Source organism: Equus przewalskii, chromosome 9, assembly GCF_037783145.1.
Source record: "Equus przewalskii isolate Varuska chromosome 9, EquPr2, whole genome shotgun sequence".
Taxonomy (NCBI): domain Eukaryota; kingdom Metazoa; phylum Chordata; class Mammalia; order Perissodactyla; family Equidae; genus Equus; species Equus przewalskii.
Genome location: NC_091839.1, coordinates 56,924,318 through 56,946,554, shown reverse-complemented (window position 1 = coordinate 56,946,554; position 22,237 = coordinate 56,924,318). Strand labels below are relative to the sequence as shown.

The window sequence follows — 22,237 nt, the reverse complement described above, 5'->3', positions numbered from 1 at the left end:
ATATTTAAAGTTTCAGGTGTACGTCATCATATTTCAATTTCTGTGTACACCATCTGAAGACTAATTACCATCCATGATAATACCATCTGTACACATGTGCCCTGTCACCTCTTTCACCCTCCTCCCTCCCTCTTTCCTCTCTAGTAACCACCAGTCTAATCTCTGTATCTCTGTGTTTGGTTGTCGTTGTTCTTGTCTTCTACGTATGAGTGAGATCATGCAGTATTTGACTTTCTCCGTCTAACTTATTTCACTTAGCATAATACCCTCAGGGTTCATCCATGTTGTTGCAGATGACAAGATTTCATTTTTTTTCGTTGTTGTTGTTTAATTTTCTTGCTGGGGAAGATTCACCCTGAGCTAACATCTGTTGCCAGTCCTCTTTTTTTTTTTTTGCTTAAGGAAGATTAGCCATGAGCTAACATCTGTGCCAATCTTCCTCTATTTTTTTTTGTACATGGGACACTCCCACAGTGTGGTTGGTGAGTGGAGTAGGTCCAAACCTGGGGTCCAAACCTGCTAACCCAGCCGCCAAACCGGATCGTGCAGAACTTTAACCACTCGGCCATGGGGGAGGTCCAAGATTTTATCCTTTTTATAGCTGAGTAGTATTCTTTATCCACATCTTCTTTATCCATTCATCCCTTGATTGGCACTTAGGTTGTTTCCAAGTCTTGGCTATTGTGAATAATGCTGCAATGAATATAGGAGTGCATATATCTTTACACATTCGTGTTTTCATATTCTTTGGATAAATACCCAGCAGTGGAATAGCTGGATCATATGGTAGTTCTATTCTTAAGTTTTTGAGGAATCTCTATACTATTTTCCATAGTGGCTGCACCAGTTTACGTTGTATATGAGAGTTCCCTTTTCTCCACATCCTCTCCAACACTTGTTATTTCTTGTCTTATTAATTATAGCCATTTGGACTGGCATGAGGTGATATCTCATTGTAGTTTTGATTTGCATTTCCCTAATAATTAGTGATTTTGAACATCTTTTCATGTGCCTGTTGCCCATCTAGATATCTTCTTTGGAAAAATGGCTGTTCAGATCTTTTGCCCATTTTTCAACTGAGTTGTTTGTTTGTTGTTGAGATATATGAGTTCTTTATATGTTTTGGATATTAACCCCTAATCAGATATGTAGTTCACAAATACCTTCTCCCAATTGTTAGGTTGTCTTTCCATTTTGTTGATGGTTTCCTTTGCTGTTCAGAAGCTTTTTAGTTTGATGTAGTCCCATTTATATTTTTCTTTCGCTTCCTTCGCCTGGTCAGACATGGTATTTGAAATTATACTGCTAAGACTGACGTTGAAGAGTGTACTACCTATGCTTTTTTCTAGAAGTTTTATCGTTTCTGGTCTTACGTTCAAGTCTTTAATCTGTTTTGAGTTAATTTTTGTGTATGGTGTAAGATAATGGTCTACTTTCTTTCTTTTCCATGTAGTTGTCCAGTTTTCCCAACACCATTTATTGAAGAGACTTTCCTTTCTCCATTGTATGTTCTTGACTACCTTGTTGGAAATTAGCTGTCCATAGATGTGTGGTTTTATTTCTGGGCTCTCGATTCTATTCCATTGATCTGTGTGTCTTGTTTTATGCCAATACCATGATGTTTTGATTACTATAGCTTTGTAGTATATCTTGAAATCAGGGAATGTGATGCCTCCAGTTTTGTTCTTTTTTCTCAGGATTCCTTTGGCTATTCAGGGTCTTTTGTTGTTTAGGATTCTTTGTTCTATTTCTGTGAAAAATGTCCTTGGAGCTTTGATAGGGATTGCATTGAATTTGTAGATTGCTTTAGGAAGTATGGCTATTTTAACTATGTTAATTCTTCCAGTCCACGACCACAGACTATCTTAAAAGGAAACAATATTTGTAGGAGATTATACATGCTGGTAGAGTAGGGAAGACTTTGAGAGATACAAGGAGAAACAGAGCAGAAGAAAGAGAAAATCTAAGAGTTGAGGAGAAAATAGATGGCAAAAAAGTAATAAGGAAAGAGAATGTAATTTTATGATCACCTGATCACCTACCATGTGCTCTGTAGTGTTATATACTTTATTCATGTTGTCTCTGCCATACAATGACTATGGAAAGCAGATGTTGTTAATCTCATTTTATAGACAAGGTGACAGTCTCTGAGTCGTTCAGCTAGTCACTGGCAGAAGAATTTTTCAAACCTGGTTCTAAAGTGGGACTCTTCTAATTTGACTTAGCAAATAGTTTTGTACATGAGATGAAACAGATACAGAGTCATTAGAGCATAATGGTTAAGAGTATATATAGACTCTAGAGCCAATCGGCCAGTGTTCAAATCCTGACTCTATCAAGGCTCTAACACCTACTGGCTTTGCTATCTTGGCCAGTTGCTTGATCTCTCTGTGTGCCTCATTCTCCTCATCTGAAAATCAGGGTAGTTATGGTGCCTTCCTCTTAAAATTGTTGTGAAGTAATTTAGTTAATATATATTATAATGCATAGAACAGTTCCTGGCATATAAAGCACTATGTAAGCGTTTGTTGCTATTGTTGTTGTTGTTGTTGTTATTATTATTATTATTAGTTTGTGTGTGTGTCTCCTGTGAAAGGTCCCGTCTCTGTGAACTATGAGGAAGATGTTGTCAGAACTGTTGCCAGAGCTGTTTCATTGGCCTAACTTGGTCAGACTTATTTCAAGTTTCACCTCTTAGAATTCTGACTGTGTCATTATGTCCTTCATCCCTAACCAGGCCCAACCCACAAAATACACACACACACACACACATACACACACGCACACACAGCCTTACCTTCCTCTTTTCCCTTTCTAGAATTAAGAGCCAGTCAGACTTTCTCTTTAGTATTATTGTACAACAGGGAAGAATAAAAGATTCACTGTAAATAATGCATGAATAAAGATCTAGTAGCGTAAGTTAAAACTTGTAATTCAAAGCAGAAAATTTAGAAAGAGCTCCCATTTTGCATTTTCTTTTTCCAAAATAGGGTGCTTCCCAGCCTCCCTGCAATTAGGTCTATAGGATTTAAGTAGATTGTTAAATGATAATAAAGAGCTTTAAACATTACTGATGATTCTTTGTTTCTATTGTGATATAGCTTAGTTACCTTAAATTAGCTTACTTTTCCTAGGAAATTAGAACTTCTTTTTAAAAGTCATTAACCCCTCTAACTTGCTGAAGATCACTTACTAGATTGAGGAGAAAATATAAATAGAGAAAGAGCTGTAACTGTTACTTTGCAGAGAGCCTGAAGAACTGTCTTTCTTGAAACTAATGAAAGAGTAAGAACGGGCCCTTTTAAAAATTTCTGTTTGGAGGTATGAGGGTGAAGATTTTTCTCTTTTTTTTTTTTTCTTCTTCTTCTCCCCAAAGCCCCTCAGTACATAGTTGTATATTCTGGTTGTGAGTGCCTCTAGTTGTGGCGTGTGGGACGCCGCCTCAGCATGGCCTGATGAGCAGTGCCATGTCCACACCCAGCATCCAAACCTGCAAAACTCTGGGCCACCGAAGCGGAGCGCAAACTTAACCACTTGGCCATGGGGCCAGCCCCAAGATTTTTCTTAAGTAATGGACTAACTCATCAATTTTGGCTATGTTAACTTAATTCGTTTAAATTGATTCTTTGTTCAGAATTCACCAAGGAAGTCTTAACAATTCAATGAAGTATTATAATACAAATTTTTAATGTTTTTTCACCACATTCAAGAGCTATATTTGTATATTATTTATGTATGCTGTAATGTAATCTATTTTATTAGTGCCCATGAACATTGTTCTAAATATTAATTTATTATAATATATTGCCCGTAGTTTTCTTTCTTTCTTTTTTAACAATGCCATTTAGTTCTTGTATGACAGCCACTTGTAATACTTAAAAATAATGTATTCCTGGAAAGTATTCCTGACCTTAGTTATAGTAGAAATTATAAAAATTCAATCTTCATAGCAAAAAAAGGTGACATACTAAGTTAAAGCCTTATTTTGTGTAGAATGATAATTCTTTGCGTAAGTAATAGGAAATGGCAAGATTTTTGCTGATGGCATTCATTTCCATTTTACTTATCAAATAAATTTTTGAGTCATTTGGATTTGGTTTAATCCTTTCATTCTCTGAGCTTCTTCTCTACCTGTGAAGGCAAAAATTGCTTTTTACCACTCCCCCTTACCACTGTCATCACCAGATAATATCACTGCATCCGAGCTATACAATTTGTATTTCAGTTGCTATCAACTCCACGAAGCAGTTTAAACTATGCGTTCCTGTTGTTATCAGAGCAAACGCTAAAGATTACGAGGTAGGTTAGAGACAGTGGGAAAACCCAGAAAGGAGGAGGAAGCCCTATCGATCCTGACAATTTGAGATTGTCACTTTTAAAACCAGCCATAGGTTTCTCTAGTTTCCTGAACTCATTGCCTCCCCCTATTAACTTTCTTCCCCCGGTCCTGTTTCTTTTCAGCAAGTCCCATTGTCCGAATTTGGAAGTATGGATGTGCTTGCAGCAGTTTTTGACCTTGATCTGACTGATCCTGTGAGGGTGTGTTAATCCTCTTTTCTCTTTCCTTGTTGGCAGGGGGCTTGTGTACGACAGCCGGCATAACCTGCAGTTGAGGGGCTTGGTGGTGCTACTTATTTCTAAAGCAGCTGGGCCGAGCAGCATGAAGGCTTCATGTCAGAACTATGACATGGTCAGTGGGATCTACTCGTGGTAAGAAGAAATTAGTCTTTTAATGTTGCTCGCTAAATTGTGTTTCCTTTTACTGAGCAGTGGTCACTGGAAATCATTGTTTAGTTCTTTGTCACTCCCTGATTCAAAGATAGATTAAAATATTTCGTAAGGTTAAAAAATGGATTTTTATTGTTCTTAATAAATCTGATCATCTTGGCTGCTCCGTGCATAACTCTGGTAAATCTCCCCATACGTTTATGTCAAATACTTTCATTTCTACCTTGGGCATTTACAATGTTCTTTTCATCACTAACCCTCCTCTCCCAACATGGTATCATTGTATCTCTGTAGGGTCCTCTCTGTCCCTTAGTCCAGGATTGATGATTTTTAAACCTACTCAAAATGATATACCTAGCTGTAAAAGAATGATGTAGCTACCATTTTAGGAGAAGTAGTCTACTTCAGTGCTGTATCAGTTACTTTATTTTCAGTATTTATATGGTGAAGAAGTTTTTACTGAAGTTTCTGGAATAAGAGATTTTTATATCTCACATTTAGATTAAAAAATAAATTTATGAGTGTGTATTAGTCATTTTTGCTACATGTGAAACAAACTTAAAATTTTCAGTTTTATTTTTTTAAAAAATCACTGCATATTTTTTAGTAACAATATAGCAGCAATAGCTTTATTTAATCTTAGCAGTGTGCTTGAGACTGTGGTAAAAGCCTGTGTGGAGGTAACAATCTGCAAGTAGACTTTGGCACGTCAAATTAAAGCTACCCTAAAACAAGGATGACAAGGAAATTTTCCTCACAAAAAGAAGCATTTCCAGGAACTTTGACTTATGGCTAATATAGCTTATTGATTTACTTAAAAAAATCAGTCCACATCGTAGATTTTTTTTTATTTCTGGAAGTCTTAACCATGAATGTTTTTTTCTTCTGTGATATTTAGAGATGACTATCGCTTGCCAGCTGTGAAGTCCAATGACCCTTCCTCACTAATAAGCAAGCTAAGATTATTACTGTTGTGTCTACAAATGGCCCTCCTCCAGCCGCAATAATTTTGCAGACCTTCTACCATTTATCCGCACAAGTATCTTCAGTGGAAGAGATATCTTGGGGTCATTTTCAGTTCCTACTCAACTTTGAAATAATTTATATTTGTTTAGTGCTTTGTAGGTTACTGATCATTTTAATGACAGTTATCCCATGTGATCCTTACAATAATGGCATAGGTGAGAATTGTTATACTTATTTTATTCTTGAGAAAACTGAGATTCAAAAATCTTGAGATTCTTTCAAGGTGACACAGTTGGCAAATGAGAAAAGTTGAGGCTCTAAGTATAGTTCTCTTCCTTCCAAATCTCATGGGTTTTTTTCTTGATTCCATTCCACTTTCCTAGTCTGATTCAAAGAATTGACTTCACTTGTAGACTAGATAAGCCATTAAATTAATACACCACAAAAGATCTTGTAAGTATATCTTTAAAAGCTTCTGACTGGGAAACAACCTGGCAAGCCTTTAATACTTCTACATCCTTCCCCCAGCCTGTTTGAATGTGAGCTCAGAACTTTACCTTATAAATTTTGTGGAAAATTCTTGGCTGAGTTTAGATGAAATAACTAGAGAAAATACATAAAGATCTCCAATGAATACCAATAACCTGTTAGTCCCTGGAAACAAAACAGACCTCACATCCCACTGTGTCCCGTGTCTCTGTTTCTTGCTAGGGATTCTGTTGGTTTTCAGTTGGCCGACTTTGACCCTGCTTCATTGTTCAGTCATCCTGGCTTGCTTTTGGATAACCATACAGACCTCTAATGAACACTAGCTACGTTTTCTTATGTCTAATCCTAAAGTAACCCTTGGAAAGTACTATTTGACACGTGATAGGTGTTCAATAAATATTTACTGCATAAACGAATCATCCCCATTTTACAGAAAAAGAAACTGATACTGAGATCAATATTTGTCTAAAATCCTCTTGGTAGAAAGTGATAGAGTTTGGATTTAAATCCTGGTTTTCCTCTAAACTATGTACCCTTTCTACACTGCAGGTGCCGTTGTTTGTATGTCCACAGTGCACTGTGATGTGGCCTCATGTTTCGAATTTCTTATCTAGCCTCTAAGAAACAGCTGTATCGCCTTCTGATCCTTCATGAGAACATAGTGCATTTGGTATACGGTCATTGTAATATGAGCAGTTGTAACAGAACTTTGAAAAAGAGTAGGTGGTACATTATGAATATAAAAATTTTTCTGAATAGCATAAATGGGTTCATACCCAAGTGTATAGAATCCACAATTACGTTTAGGGAATAATCCTGGTGTGTGGTTCTAGGCTATTTTCTGTAATCAGACTTGATCTAGTAAGTCAGTGTGATGCTTGGGTGTTTTACACAGTTCTTAATGTGAAAATATAATTTGACATAGTATTATGAGAGGCCGTTAATTTGTTTCTCTATCACTGAAGTCATTTGTTTGGCTCCTGCTTCCTTAATTGTTCAAGCGTAACTTCTGCTGCTGGCTTGCATCTATGATGCTACAGTGAATTATTTAACATTTGAGGGAAGTACTGATTTAGGAACGTTAACATTCACCTCCAAACTACTGGGATTTACATTGTTGGTGGTTTTCTCTCATAAACTTGACTTTGATGTCAGATAATGGAACCTGAGTAAATTACCTAAGGGACCAAAAGTGAGTTAGGTGACCTCTTTTGTTTGGCCTAAGGATATAACTGATAGGTATGACTTGTGGCTGTGTCTAGTGAAATTATAACATAATGGCCAAGAGAGGTAGAATTTAGGCTAAAATGTAATAAGTACATTTTGAAAAGAGACTCACATTTATAAAAATGTACTATAAATGTCTACCATAGCATTTTTCCAACAAGACTATGGGCTTTAGGTTTATTCCACCAACTCTGACTTTTAAAAAATTGGTTACAGGGGGCCGGCCCGTGGCCGAGTGGTTGAGTTCATGCGCTCCGCTGCGGCGGCCCAGGGTTTCACTGGTTCGGATCCTGGGCACGGACATGGCACCGCTCATCAGGCCATGCTGAGGTGGCGTCCCACATGCCGCAAATAGAAGGACCTGCAACTAAGATAAACAACTATGTACCGGGGGGGGGGGGGGGGGAGGGGGGGCGGGGGGGATTTGCAGAGATAAAGCAGAAAAAAAAAAAAAGATTGGCAACAATTGTTAGCTCAGGTGCCAATCTTAAAAAAAAATTGGTTACCAACATGGTCAGGCAAAAAAGTATTACCAAATTTGCAAATATCCCTAGCCACAGCTTAGAAAATAAGTTCAGAAGTTCCTTTTCTATTAATGATAGGATATTGTTACTTTATGTACAAAATATAGATCATTGTAATATATTATACATAGTATTAAAAAATATAGACATCTAATATAACAAGATTATTAAGTTTAAAGAAATTCAGATGAATTTTTTTGACTAACGGTTCAGCTTTCTCAGTTGTGTTAGCAAGAATTGAATCAATTATTTCTCATCTAACAGTTATAAACAGACCACATATTTTTATTCTACCTTCATTCCCTGAAATTTCCCAACACCGCTTGTTAACTGTGTTAGAACAGATTGAAGCGAGTTTGCCAAACACATTTTCTTTTCTCTCCGAATATCCAGCTAGACTGTATTTCCCAGCCTCCCTTGTAGTTGGCTGGGCCGTGTGACTGAGATCTAGCCAATAGAATATGAGCAGAAGGGATAGTTACTGTTTTCTGATCATAAAAATCTTACATTTGAATACTCCTAGAGCAAATGATCTTTCAAGTGAGCTATTCAAGATGAGAGGTGCCTACATCCCTGAGTCACTCTTGGAGGAGAGCCACCTGCCCAGCGGGAATATCCATATAGACTTGATGTATGAGAGGAAAAAAATCTGTTTCTTAAACCGCTTGAACTTTAGGGTTTATCTGTTAACATTTTTTAATTATTTTATTTTAATTGATATATCTTTATTGTTTCTGTCACCTGGTTACCCTAGAGAATTTGGTCATCTTTGATTACTCTCACTCTTTTACTTTTCATACCCAACAAACCACCAACTCATTAGTTTCTCCAAGTCTCTTTTTCTTTCTTTCCATTCACTGCTTTCCTACTTCAGCCCTTTGTTACCTCTTGTCTAGACTTTAGCAATGGCTATCTATCTGGTCTCCCTGTCTCTAGATGTTCCTCCTTCAAATTTTACCATTAGGTCTTGTTAAATTGAGCACCCTACAGTCCTGCTTGGATCACTCATTAAGCAAATACTTATTAGGTACTTACTATGTGCCAGGCACTATCCTTGGTGCAGGAGATACAAGCTGAATAGTGCATAATACTTGCCCTTAGCAGCCTTATTAGCATCGAGCCAGGGAACACAGAAGTTTCCAAACAACTGTAATACAATGCTACAGATGCTGTAAGTAGAGTATTAACAGAGTTCTGTGGAGGAATTAAGTATATTGGGTGGAGAAAAGGAGAAAATTTCAGAAAAAGGGCCCATTTGAGCTTTACAAAATAAGGAAGTTATAAGTGAGTTTTGAAGGTCACTAGGAGGTCATCAGTTGGAGGAAAGCAGGTAGGCAAGGGGCTCAGGAAAAGGTGGTTGTGGGGGCCGGCCCCCTGGCCAAGTGGTTAAAGTTCTGTGTGCTCTGCTTCGGAGGCCTGGAGTTTGCGGGTTTGGATCCTGGGTGCAGACCTACTCTGCTCGTCAACTATGCTGTGTATGCATCCCACATACAAAGTAGAGGAAGTTTGGCACAAATGTTAGCTCAGAGCAAATCTTCTTCAAGCACAAAAGGAGGAGGATTGGCAACAGATGTTAGCTCAGGGCGAATCTTCCTCACAAAATAAATAAATAAATAAAGGTGGTTGTATCCTAGGCAAAGTACGGAAGTAACTGGCTGACCAAAGACATGGGGTATGGAAGTGTATAGCAGGGCCCAGAACAGTGCTGGCACTGTAAGAGGCACTCAGGGCATAATTGTCATCTGAGTAGATGAATTTATAGAACAGAGACTAGTTTCATTATGTATGTGTGTAGGTGTTATGGATTGAATTGTGTCCCCCCAAAATTCATAGATTAAAGTCCTAACCCCTAATACCTCACAAAGTGAGCTTATTTGGAGATAGAGTCTTTACAGAGGTAATCAAGTTAAAATGAGGTCATTAGAATGGGCCCTCATTCAGTATAACTGATGTCCTTATAAAAAAGGAGGAAATTAGGACAGACATGCATATACAGCGAGAACACTCTGTGACCATGCAGATGGCCATCTACAAGACAAGGAGAGAGGCGTGGAACAGGTTCTACCCTCACAGCCCTAGCAAACTAGAATATTATGGAATAGAGATGAGCAGATGGCATAGAAAAGAGAGGTTGAAGTCAGATTGTGATGGGCCTAAAGAATTAGGGCTGTATCCTGAGGAATAGCGGGGAGCCATCCAAGAGGCAGCAGAGTAGACTAGGAATCTGGAAACAGACCACATCACTTACCAGCTGTGCCTCAGCACATACTTCAGAGGCTGGATTTGAGGATTAAGTGAGTGAATAGAGTAACGCATAGCATAGTGAGCATTCTGTGAGTGTTTGCTCTTACAGCTATTGTAAATGTCTTTAAGCAAAAGAGCTGCATTAATATATCTGTAATATAATTAGCTTAGGAGAGAAGCCAGAGGGTTGAAGTCCAAGAGGTAGAGAGAATCAGCCAAGGGGTTACTGAGTCGTCTAGGCAAGAGCTGCAAGGGAAAACAGAGACCTGGAGAGGTTATGGGGTTTTTACCCGAAGCAAGAGGTTAGAAATTGGCTGAGCCAGATTCAGACCCATTAGGTCCTCTGATTTCATGCCTTTTTTCTACCGACAATTTGTGCTCCAAGGCTGAAGATGTATGTAGCTAGGTGTTCAGTGGGACAAAGGTCCTGTGGTCAAGAAAGTTTGGGCATGCCAGGTTAAACAAAGTTAAAAAGATTTCTTCATTTCAGAGATCTCCAGAGTTGTTATGTACGTATGGCATGCATCATGAATCTTTAAGAAGAGATGTTGTTTCCCAGTTATTTGACTACAGAGCCCCTTAACCCCTGTCAGCAGCACTTCTTGTGGAATGCTGCACAAGTTTGGTAGATGGTATTCTATTTCAGGGTGCCTAGCTTTGAACCCTAATGGGAACTCTATGAGGCAGAAATAGTTTCACCAGTGAGAGAACTGAAACTCAGAGAGGTGAAGTGACTTTCTGAGATCCTACATTAAGTGATCAAAAAGGAGAAGAAATAGATCATACTGGTTATAAGTTACCTTAGTTCAAATCCTTGCTCTATCACTTATTAACTGTGTGACCCCAGACAAGTTAGGTAACCTCTCTGTGCCTCATGGGTTCGTCAGGTGGATTGAAGAAGATAATATGAGTAAAACACTTAGAACAGTGCCTTGTACATAGAATGTGCTTAAAAAGTGTTGTCTCTCATTGTTATTCCAGACCCCATCATGCTGCTGTGTCCTCTGCTAGACTCCTCATTCCTCCAGGGCAGGCACTTGGCTTTGTACGTCTTATATCTCACCAGTGCCTTGGACGTAGTATTCTTTTAAATCTTTGTCTGGACGACTGAATCTTCAGCATAACATAAGTGCTCTAGACCAGAATGAACATTTGAATCACACATTTCTCGCGTGTGTGCCTTTCAGAGTAGTTTAAGGTGGCCTGTGACTTCAGCGACTGTATCTTACTATGTCCTTTCCAGCCTCTGATTCCAGGTGTGAGCTGTAATCAGACTCCAGAGCGCTGCTCATGGAACAGTCTTAATTGTTTACTCCGTTGTTATGTAAAACAGCATATAATGTGAGATTTAAAGAAGGGGAGGGAAAGTGTTAGTGGAATATCACAAAAAATGACACAACGTTAAGAAAATATTGCAGAATATCTGAAATTTTTAGAATCCCATCAAAAGTTTTATTTTTTCCTTCATGTTTCAGTGTATTCCTTCCTTACTACATTGTCTTTACTCCCCTCTGTATCTGCAGCTTCTGTCCTGCTGTCTGTATGGCTTGGAGTTTTGCTGATAGGTTTTGGACTCCTCTGAGTTTTTGTGGCCCCCCGCTCCATCTCCTCTAAGCAGCAGAAGGAGGAGAAGAAGCTGCTGCTGGGGGACCAGTGCAGAGAGAGTGTTCCCATGGCCATCAGAATTGTAGCAGAGCCGCCCGACCTCTGGAACCACAAGGCACACCTGCCATTTTCAGGCCTAACTGCTAAGTTTAATTAAAGCTCTGCAGTGTCCTGGGACGTGCGTTTATTTATAGATGTGTTATCACCTTCTCCTTGCCCACCTTGCTCTGTCTCTTCTCTGTTTGCTAGAAACACATTCAGTGATAAGTAGAACCTGCAAGAATGAAAAAGCATTAAATGAGTCAAAATTAAAGTGATTGTTGGTATTCCTGCCTTTTAGGTGGTCTCTTGCCCAAGACACTTATGGGTGCTGACAGATTTTAAACCACGCGAATTCTGTTTGTAAAACAAGTACTTCTGTTTTATTACTTATTTGACTTCTGGGTGGCAGGTGAGCTGATGAATAAGAATAAACTTATGGACTGATTATTTTCTGTATTTATTTGTAATGCTGATAAGACAAGACTGTGTGCTTTATGTGCTCTTAAACATAGTTCGGGGCTGGCCCGGTGGCATAGTGGTTGAGTTTGCACACTTCGCTTCGGTGGTCTGGGGTTCACAGATTCAGATCCCAGGTGTAGACCTACACACTGCTCATCAAGTCATGCTGTGGCACTGTCCCACATACAAGGTGGAGGAGAATTGGCACAGATGTTAGCTCAGCAATAATCTTCCTCAAGCAAAAAGAGGAAGATTGGCAACAGATGTTAGCTCAGGGCCAATCTTCCTCACCAAAAAAACAAAAAACAACATAGTTCAGATGATCCATTTTTTCCATATTACCCCAGCATTCTGCATATTCCTAGCACATAGATGGCAGTCAATGACTATTTGATCATGGCTGAACAATAATAATGATAGTTTAACTAATAAAACATGACAAAGGGCCAAGTTTTAATAAACACGTCAGTTGAAGATCTTATGAATCAGGAAGAAGAAGACAATACAACACAAAAATGGACGAAAGACATGAATAGGCTGTTCAGTGAAGAAGAATCATGCATGGTTAGTAAACAAAAGGGGAAAAAGCCTGGACCTCCTCATTAAGGGCAAATTAAAACAAGAATCACAGTTTTCCCCTGTCCGATTGGCAAAGATTAAGAAGTTTGATACCCAGTGTTTGTGTGTGAGGAGGTAGACACCTGAATGCTTTGTGAATATGGACATTAATTAATATAGTTGCTATAGAGCAATTGGTAGTAGCTATAAATTTTATTTTAATTCAGCTATCCTTTGATTTAGCAAAATTGTGTATTGACGTATTAACATCTCAAAGATGTATGTATGAGAATGCTCTTTGTAGCATACTTTGCAAGAACAACAAAAAAGGAAACAACCAAAGTGTCCACCAGTAGGGCACGTTATGTTATTGATGCAAGGGAATATCAAATTATCATTTAAAAGAATTACCAAGATCTGTATGTGCCAATCTGTAAAGATCTCAAAGAACATATAAAAAAAAGCAAGATGCAGAAACACATTATAGTTTGATCCCATTGGGACTTGAGTGGCAGGCAGTGGATTTTTGTATGCATGGAAAGTGCTTTGAAGGAGACACACAGAGCTGTTAATAGAGGTCACCTCTGGGGAGGGGCAATTGCAGGGGGAAGTGGGATGAGAGACTTTAACTGTTCATTTTATGTCCTCTTCAGTGGTCTGAATTATTTTTAGCTGTGTACGTGTTTTACTTGTGCACTTTTTGTGTGTGTGTGAGGAAGATTGGCCCTGAGCTAACATCTGTTGCCAGTCTTCCTCTTTTTAAAAAAAATTTTTTATTGAGGTTTAAATAGATTACAACCTTGTGAAATGTCAGTTGTACATTATTATTTGTCAGTCACCTTATAGGTGCTCCCGTTCACCATTTGTGCCCACCCCTCATCGCCCTTCCCCTTGGTAACCATTAAATAGTTCTCTTTGTCCATGTGTTTGTTTATCTTCCACATGAGTGAAATCATACAGTGTCTGTCTTTCTCTATCTGGCTTATTTCGCTTAACATAATACCCTCAAGGTCCATCCATGTTCTTGTGAATGGGACGATTTTGTCATTTTTTTTGGCTGAGTAGTATTCCATTGTGTATATGTACCATATCTTCTTTATCCAATCATCAGTCCATGGGCACTTAGGTTGCTTCCACATCTTGGCTATTGTGAATAGTGCTGCAATGAACATAGTGGTGCATGGATCTCTTTGAATTGCTGATTTCAAGTTCTTTGGATAGATACCCAGTAATGGGATAGCTGGGTCATATGGTATTTCTGTTTTCAGTTTTTTGAGAACTCTCCATACTGTTTTCCATAGTGGTTGCACCAGTTTGCATTCCCACCAGCAGTGTATGAGGGTCCCCTTTTCTCCACAACTTCTCCAACATTTGTTATTTTTTGTCTTGGTTATTAAAGCCATTCTAACGGGTGTAAGGTGATATCTTAGTGTGGTTTTGATTTGCATTTCCCTGATGATCAGTGATGTTGAGCATCTTTTCATGTGCCTATTGACCATCTGTATATCTAATTTGGAGAAATGTCTGTTCATATCCCCTAACTATTTTTTGATTGGGTTGATTTTTTGTTGTTGAGTTGTGTCAGTTCTTTATATATTATGGAGATTAACCCTTTGTTGGATATATGATTTACAAATATTTTTTCCCAGTTGGTGGCTTGTCTTTTTGTTTCAATCATATTTTCCCTTACCTTGTAGAAGCTCTTTAGTCTGATGAAGTCCCACTTATTTGTTTTTTTCTTTTGTCTCCCTTATCTAAGAAGACATGGTGTCCGAAAAGATCCTTTTAAGACCAATGTCAAAGAGTGTACTGCCTATATTTTCTTCTAGAAGTTTTATGGTTTCAGGTCTTACCTTCAAGTCTTTGATCCATTTTGAGTTTATTTTTGTGTATGGTGTAAGATAATGGTCTGCTTTTATTCATTTGCATGTGGTTGTCCAGTTTTCCCAACACATTTATTGAAGAGATTTTCCTTCCTCCATTTTATGTTCTTAGCTCCCTTGTAGAAGATTAGCTGTCTATCGACGTGTGGTTTTATTTCTGGGCTTTCAATTCTGTTCCATTGATCTGTATGTCTGTTTTTGTAACAGTACCATGCTGTTTTGATTACTATAGCTTTGATAGCATATTTTGAAGTCAGGGATTGTGATGCCTCCAGGTTTGTTCTTTTTTCTCAGGATTACTTTAGCAATTCAGGGTCTTTTGTTGCCCCATATGAATTTTAGGATTCTTTGTTCTATATCTGTGAAGAATGTCATTGGGGTTCTGATTGGGATTGCATTGAATCTGTTGATTGCTTTAGGTAATATGGACATTTTAACTATATTTATTCTTCCAATCCATATGCATGGGATGTCTTTCCGTTTCTTTACGTCATCATTAATTTCTTTCACTAAAGTCTCATAGTTTTCATTGTATAGGTCTTTCACTTCCTTGGTTAAATTTATTCCAAGATATTTTATTCTTTTTCTTGCAATTGTAAATGGGATTGTGTTCTTGAGTTCTCTTTCTATTAGTTCATTATTAGAGTATAGAAATGCAACTGATTTTTCTAAGTTGATTTTGTACCCTGCAACTTTGCTGTAATTATTGATTATTTCTAATAGCTTTCCAATGGATTTTTGAGGGTTTTCTATATATAAGATCATGTCATCTACAACAGTGAGAGTTTCACTTCTTCATTGCCTATTAGTCTTCCTCTTTTTGCTTGAGGAAGATTGTTGCTGAGCTAACAGCTGTGCCAATCTTCCTTTATTTTGTTAGGGCTTCCATCACAGCATGGCCTGAGGAGCAGCCCTGGGACCACACCCGGGATCCAAATCTGCAAACCCTGGGCCACTGAAGTGAAGCACACAAACTTAACCACTACGCCACTGGGCTGGCCCTACTTATGCACTTCTTAAAAACTGGTGAAAACTTTGGTTGGATGAAGGCAGTTAGCTTAGAAACTCTATCCTGCTATTGAAATAAGGGCTTTAGAGTACCTGAGCTGACTTGAACTTTTATCTTTTGCTCTCTTGGACAGGATCAAATATCCTATGAAAATGCATAAACTATAGTTTTTTTCTAAATAAAGAAAGCATAAATGAAGCAAAAAAAAAGTGATATCTTTAGATTAACTGTCTTAGGTTTACTATCCATGTTAAAATGGATACCATCAGTTTCTTGGTAACTGTGCTGTCTTCATTCAACTCAGTATATTATTCCATTGATTAAGATTAGTTTAATGATATACATGCTAAGGTAATTGTTGGGCTTCAAGAACTAATCACAAAAAAAACCATTATAAACATATCTATAAGTTAAATCTAGAAAACAGCTTAAAATCAAATTACTGATCTCAACATTAATTTCGCCTCTAAGTGAGATGTGGTCAGGCTTGGTGTGCTGCTAGAGGAAGTGGTGGTAGAATACTTGGTGGCCTAAATAAAATCTTAATTTAAGGAAAGAAGTGGAAAAGACAGAAAGCTGTGAAAGAAGCAAATTTTGGAGTTTTTTAAATTTTTAAATTTAGGGAATTGGTCTTGGTCTCAGCTGCCAATATTGTAGTTAGTAATTTATCATTTTAATGCGGTACTAATTAGCTTTTGATGACTTCTAATTATAGTAACAATAGGCTGTGACTGTCAATCCTCACCTTCATACCACACATTTGAATTTGTCTAGTGCTTAAATACCAAAGTTAACAAACCACATTTCCCTTGGGGATTGACCAAATCAAAAAACATCTTAAGAAATGAGGCTTAAGTAGGAGCATGTTTAATCATATTATTTATTTAGAGCTCAATTATATTAAGGTGAAATAATTAACATTGAAATGTGTAGCATGTAAAAAGTTATGGTCATTATTATTTTTTTAAGATGATATGTGTAAATGCATAGAAAAGAGTATGAAACAGACCTCACCCACCTGATCCTAACAGTGGTCGGAGGAAGTGGGGAGGAGGGAAGATTGGGGACAGGTACAGGGGAGTAGTCAAAGGGGACTTTGTATGTTATATTTCAGTTTTTTAATAAAGAGAATCTATTCATATTATTTTTGTATAATTAAAATTAACTTGAAAGTTAAAAGGAATTTATATTTCATATACTTAAAGGCAATTAAAACTTATATAAAAATGTATCTTTTTATACTACAAGAACCTTGAAAATGAGGAGTGCTTATTGACCGACAATGATTTAAAATGATTATGCTGAATAATTGAATTTAGAGTAGGCTTTTGAAGATAATTTCCTGAAGATATTTCAGCTCCTTTTCAGAGATTACTCAAGAGATGAAAGCATGTGCAGTTTGATTACATATTCCTATTGATTGCATTCCACTTACAACAATAAAAATAAACTCCAGATACAAATCTAGCAATATTACTAATTCATTACAACTAGTACTTATTTTCTTCATTAACTTTTTATTGTTATTTTCAACTTACACAGCATGCACAAATGTAGCAATTATATGTTGAGCAAGAAAAGGGAAGGCTCTTTATGTTCAACATACTGTACATCGGAAGTCATTATTTTACCAGAGCTGTTGGAAAAACACAAAATAAGAACAACCTCTTACAAAACAAGTATAATTAACCACAAAAAGTAGGTGGGCTCAGCTACTAATCTGCTCAGCTGAGAGTTTATCGTATATAAATATCTTGATATAGATTAGCCTGCCTGACTACATCACAGCAAAAAACAAGCTGCATAAATTGTTTGGTTAATGGTGAGAAAGTTTAGATCTTTTCCTTAGAGAAGGGGTATATGTTGATTAGTAAGAAGCCACAGTCAAAGGCATTGTGCAGTGTCTAATTCTGCCTTTTAAACTATGCTTAATTCTTGATATTCATCATAGTAAAAATGTTAGTTCTATGCAGTAAAATACTTGCAGTCTTGCAGTCACTTAAAATGTTTAATGGCAGAGTTTGCCTAATCATTTCAAGAGTTAACGCTGATCCTTTGAACCCAAACTCAAGGCACCCCCAGTGGTAAACAGTATGGTGTAATAGAGACATGGGTAAAGGGCCAGAGATCTGGGTTCTTGCCCCAAATCTGTAAGTGATTAGTTATTTGACCTTAAGCAAGTCACCTAATCACTCTGTGTGATTACTTATCTATAACATGGGGATAACAATGGGCTTCAAGTCAGGGAACTTAACAGGGCACATATCCAGCTAGAATCGAGTAGCTTGTAGTCCAATATAGCACATCCTGACCACCTCCTCTCTGCAAGGCACAGGACTGAGCATTGAGGAAACGCAAATATTAATAAGAAATAGTCTTTGGCCTCAAGTGACAAGGTAAGGAAACAATTTATGCCTCTGGTAGCCTTCTCACACTATTGATGCAATTTTGTTTCTAGAACTCTATTTCTATAACTTAACTTATAGAGCTATAGCCATATTCACTATGGGGTCTGCAGTCTACCCATGTCCACTGGCAGCCCTTTGTTTAAAGACAGATGGTCCTTAACACCTCTCATGTAAGATGCTGGGTAAGAACTGGCATCTACAGGAGGCTTAGTGCCTGAGGAATTCCTTTCTCACTATGCTCTTCGTCTCACTCTTGGACAGTGTAGCTGGGTGGTGGTAATAGAGGCAAAGAGAGCAGATTCTCCACTTCCTTATCTCTAACTCTGTCATCCTTCCTCTCTGTAATTGCTGGCATCTTGACTCTCCATTTTCTATGATTAAGATTCCCTCATTCCCTCCTCTTCTGCTCAGGTTTTTAAGTGGAGTGAAATATCCTTAATTCTTCATTGGTGACCCATTCCCTACAGGGTTAAATACAAATTCTTTAACATAGCAACAGGCACTTCCTAGCAGCCCTAGAGTAGAAGTGAAGAAAATTAAAGCGTCATAGTGATTTTTCTTTGCCCACCAAGAAAAGGGTATGTGCAAAAGAATGGTTGACCTAATAAAGTTGTTTAGGCTTGATCAGGAAGGAAGCAAGGCTGAGGGAGTCCAAAATTAGGGAGAAAATAGTGATCAAGGACTGGAGATCATGATGATTCATATTATAGGAGTAGAAGTGTAATGTGGTGAGAGAGCTGAGAGATTAGGAGGTTGTAGATAGTAGGATATTTAAACTGAGATTTCAGAAGTAGAGCAGTTCTGAATGGTAAGTGCCTGTTGTGCTTGAGAGTCGGGTTGACAGAATATGGAAGAAGTTGAATTGAGTACAGTCACGCGCCACATAATGACTTTTTGGTCAACATCGGAATGGACAGACCACGTATATGCTGGTGGTCCCATAAGATTAGCACCACATAGGCTAGGTGTGTAGTAGACTGTACTATCTAGGTTTCTATAAGTACACTCTGTGATGTTCGCCCAAAGACGAAATTCCCTATGACGCATTTCTCCGAATATCTCCCCGTCATTAAGCAACGCATGACTGTGGGTTGAGAAACTACAGGGTGGGCAGTTGACATGGTTGAAGTTAACCAGGAGAGCAACAGAACTGAGATTCCAAAGACTGATGAATGTGGCCTGACAGAGAAGAGGAGTGATGGCGGAAAGTAGAGCTGGCTTCAAAGGAGCAGTGGTTTCTTAAGATGGTGAGGAAATAATGGGTACTGGTCCCACTTCTCAACTCCTCAGTTTGTGCCTTGTCAGAGGTTCAGTATGTCCACTCACAAAAATACAGGGATTTTGATACCCCAGGAAAAGCTATGGTTCAATTAGAGCCAGAACCTACAGGGAATGTTCTGTGAATTTTTAGAACACTCAACACGTTATTTTGTAATGACTGATTTATGTGTATGTTTTCCCACTAGACGGTGCTTTCTAGAGGTCAGAGCTTGTGTTTTAGTCATCTTTTAACCCACCAGCTCTCCCACCCCTGAGGCTTTTATTACATTTTGTACTTTTGAGAAACTTCTTGTCTATCTTGTAGTAATTTATATACCTATCTTATCCCTCTACTAGATTTGTTCGTTCACTCATTGACTGACTCATTCATTCATTCAGCAAACATTTGTTGAGCACCTGCTATGTGCAAAGCTGACTGTGATAAATATAGAAAAATAATAATACTACCGCTAACACATAATTTAGTTTTCTATGTATCTGGTACTGTTCCATGTGCTTTATATGTATTAACTCATTTAATCCTTACAACATTGGTTACCAAAAAATTGCTTTTCTTGGGAAAAAGGCATAGAGAAATTTAATAATTTGATCAAACTTATAGCATAAGTAAATGACAGTTGGGATTCAAACCCCATTTGACCATAGAATCCATGCTCTTTCCATTACTGTAGATGGCCTCTGGATTAGGGTAGCCTATGCGTGCTTTCTTATTCATCCCGACATCTTCAGCGCTGAGCACCAGTCTTTATGTTTGGTAGCGTTGAATTGTGTAGTGAATAGAAACCAAGTTATAGACTTTCTTTGGCCTCCAAAGCCCTAACACTGTGATGAGCACTCAAGAGCTCCATGAGTTTTTACTGATTTATTGAGACAAAATTTCCTTTATTTTGAGGTTGACTGTGGATCATGATAGTGCTCTATAAAACTAAAAACTTCTAAATTTGCAGGCCATATCTCTTTATTGCACATTTCTTTTCACAGATTTATTCTTTATCTGTGAGGAATACAGACACTTGTATATTTTCTTTGATACAGGAACCATTTTTTTAGATAGACTTGTACCCCAAGCAGATGTTCTATCTAATGGACTTCCCCTACAGACAGAGAACAAAGTGTGTTTCTTTTATCATTAGTCCTGAAATGCTCAGCGCTACAAATTTTGATATTGAAAACCATTACGTTCATACTCATTGGAGACCTGTTTCAAGGAAATACTTAGATAGTTACACATCTACAAGTTTTGCTGCTGTCCATGGGTAATTTACATCCTGCAGTAATATGGAGCTTCTGTTACTCTACTATGATTACTTTCATATTCATTGCAAATAATGATGTAATGGATTTTTAAAGGCTGTGCATAAGAGAACCAACAAACTGAGATGCAAAACAAGTTTCCACCCCTTCTTTCCAAAACTGTAGTTAATCACTTGAACACTATCCAATATAGTAGAAAGCTGGCAGACTTTTCTTTGCAGCAGGCTATGTAAAAATGTTTATAACTTACAGCTTATTATGCCATGCAAACGACTGTGTTCTCAGTGAAGGAGAGTGAGAAAATATGACTATGAAATTACTTAACTCCCCTTTGTTAGTTGTTTTCTGGCAACAGTGGAAGGATACTTTGCACTTAAAATGCATTTCTGTATTTAATTTTATGTCATTCAATTCAGAACTTTAAACAATTGGAATTTACTTTTTATCTCTCTTTATAGACAGGTCAGAGCAATTCTAATTTAACAAAAACAATACACTGAAAAAAGAATTTTCAGGGAATTTAAATGAAATAACACTAAATTATTAGTGTTTAATTCAATTTATGGCTTTAATTTTGCAAAATCTGTTTTTCTTTTTGATGAACCTGCAGTGTTAATGGGCAGCTTATTATTTTTAAAGGTACCTTATGCAAATTTTGTTTTATATTGTCTATAGCACTTTGGCTGGAAGTTAATCTTCCTAGGAACAATTAAAGGGGTAGGCAAGATAACTTGGACTTTTCTGTAATCCCCTGAATATATCCACCCATTTTAAGTCTTTCCTTAGCATTTCCTAATTTTATTGATTCCACTGTTAGATTCATAAAGCCCCAAAATTCAGATACCACGTAGTCTTTTGGGGTTGCCATTCTGTCTGTGCCTGGTACACCACTGCAAGTTTGTACTCAATAAATAGACCCCAGACCATCACCTCCATTTTGGTGGGAAAGTAGCTCTTTGTGAAGGACTAGCTAAGGCTCACTAAAGGTGCTGTGCTTATAGGTGGGCCTTCCAGGAAAGAAGTTCCTAAGAGAGACAATAAAAACACAGGAACTGGTGTTTAATAGTCTATAGCCTTTTTCCTTCTAATTCTTCAGCTCTAAAGCAGGGGAGAGCTTTCTGTTTAGCTTACACTTCCCTGAAGGTAAAAGAGAGGAAAAAATTACATTTAAATATTTAAAACATTCAAAACAGAATGTTTAATTGTTCTGTTCTCCTATTTGTTTAGAATTAATTTAGAAACTTGGGACTTTATAATACTTGATCAATTCTTGTTAATTACATACTCTTTTTTCATAACAATCAGATATCGATTGGGAATTGTTGTACATGTGCAACTCAGATGTTTTTGAGAAATAATGGATTATTATCTCAGAGAAAATAGGATTGTTATGTCAACATCAGGGCTTTGTCACTTTTATTGTCCTTGTCCTCTTCAAGGAACTTTTTGCTATAAAAACTTATATTTAAAACCACACAGGAGAATTTCTTTGTTTTCTACTTTAAGCCTTTTTTTCTTTTTTAGTTAAACATTACATCAGCTTTAAAGTCATCTCTGATT

The 22,237-nt window shown here is 37.6% G+C and overlaps 1 protein-coding gene across 4 annotated transcripts in view; it reads left to right on the top strand.

The window, feature by feature from the left end:
• The window catches only part of PDSS2 (decaprenyl diphosphate synthase subunit 2), a 270,216-nt gene that overhangs the window by 112,481 nt on the left and 135,498 nt on the right, over positions 1 to 22,237 (top strand). For 2 of the 4 annotated variants that reach the window (XM_008520738.2, XM_008520744.2), the window contains exon 2: positions 4,576 to 4,710. The exons of the other annotated variants lie outside the window; for them this stretch is intronic. In XM_008520738.2, the coding sequence (XP_008518960.1) occupies positions 4,576 to 4,710 (135 nt within the window). The remainder of the gene's footprint in view (positions 1 to 4,575; positions 4,711 to 22,237) is intronic. 4 annotated transcript variants of the gene reach the window in all.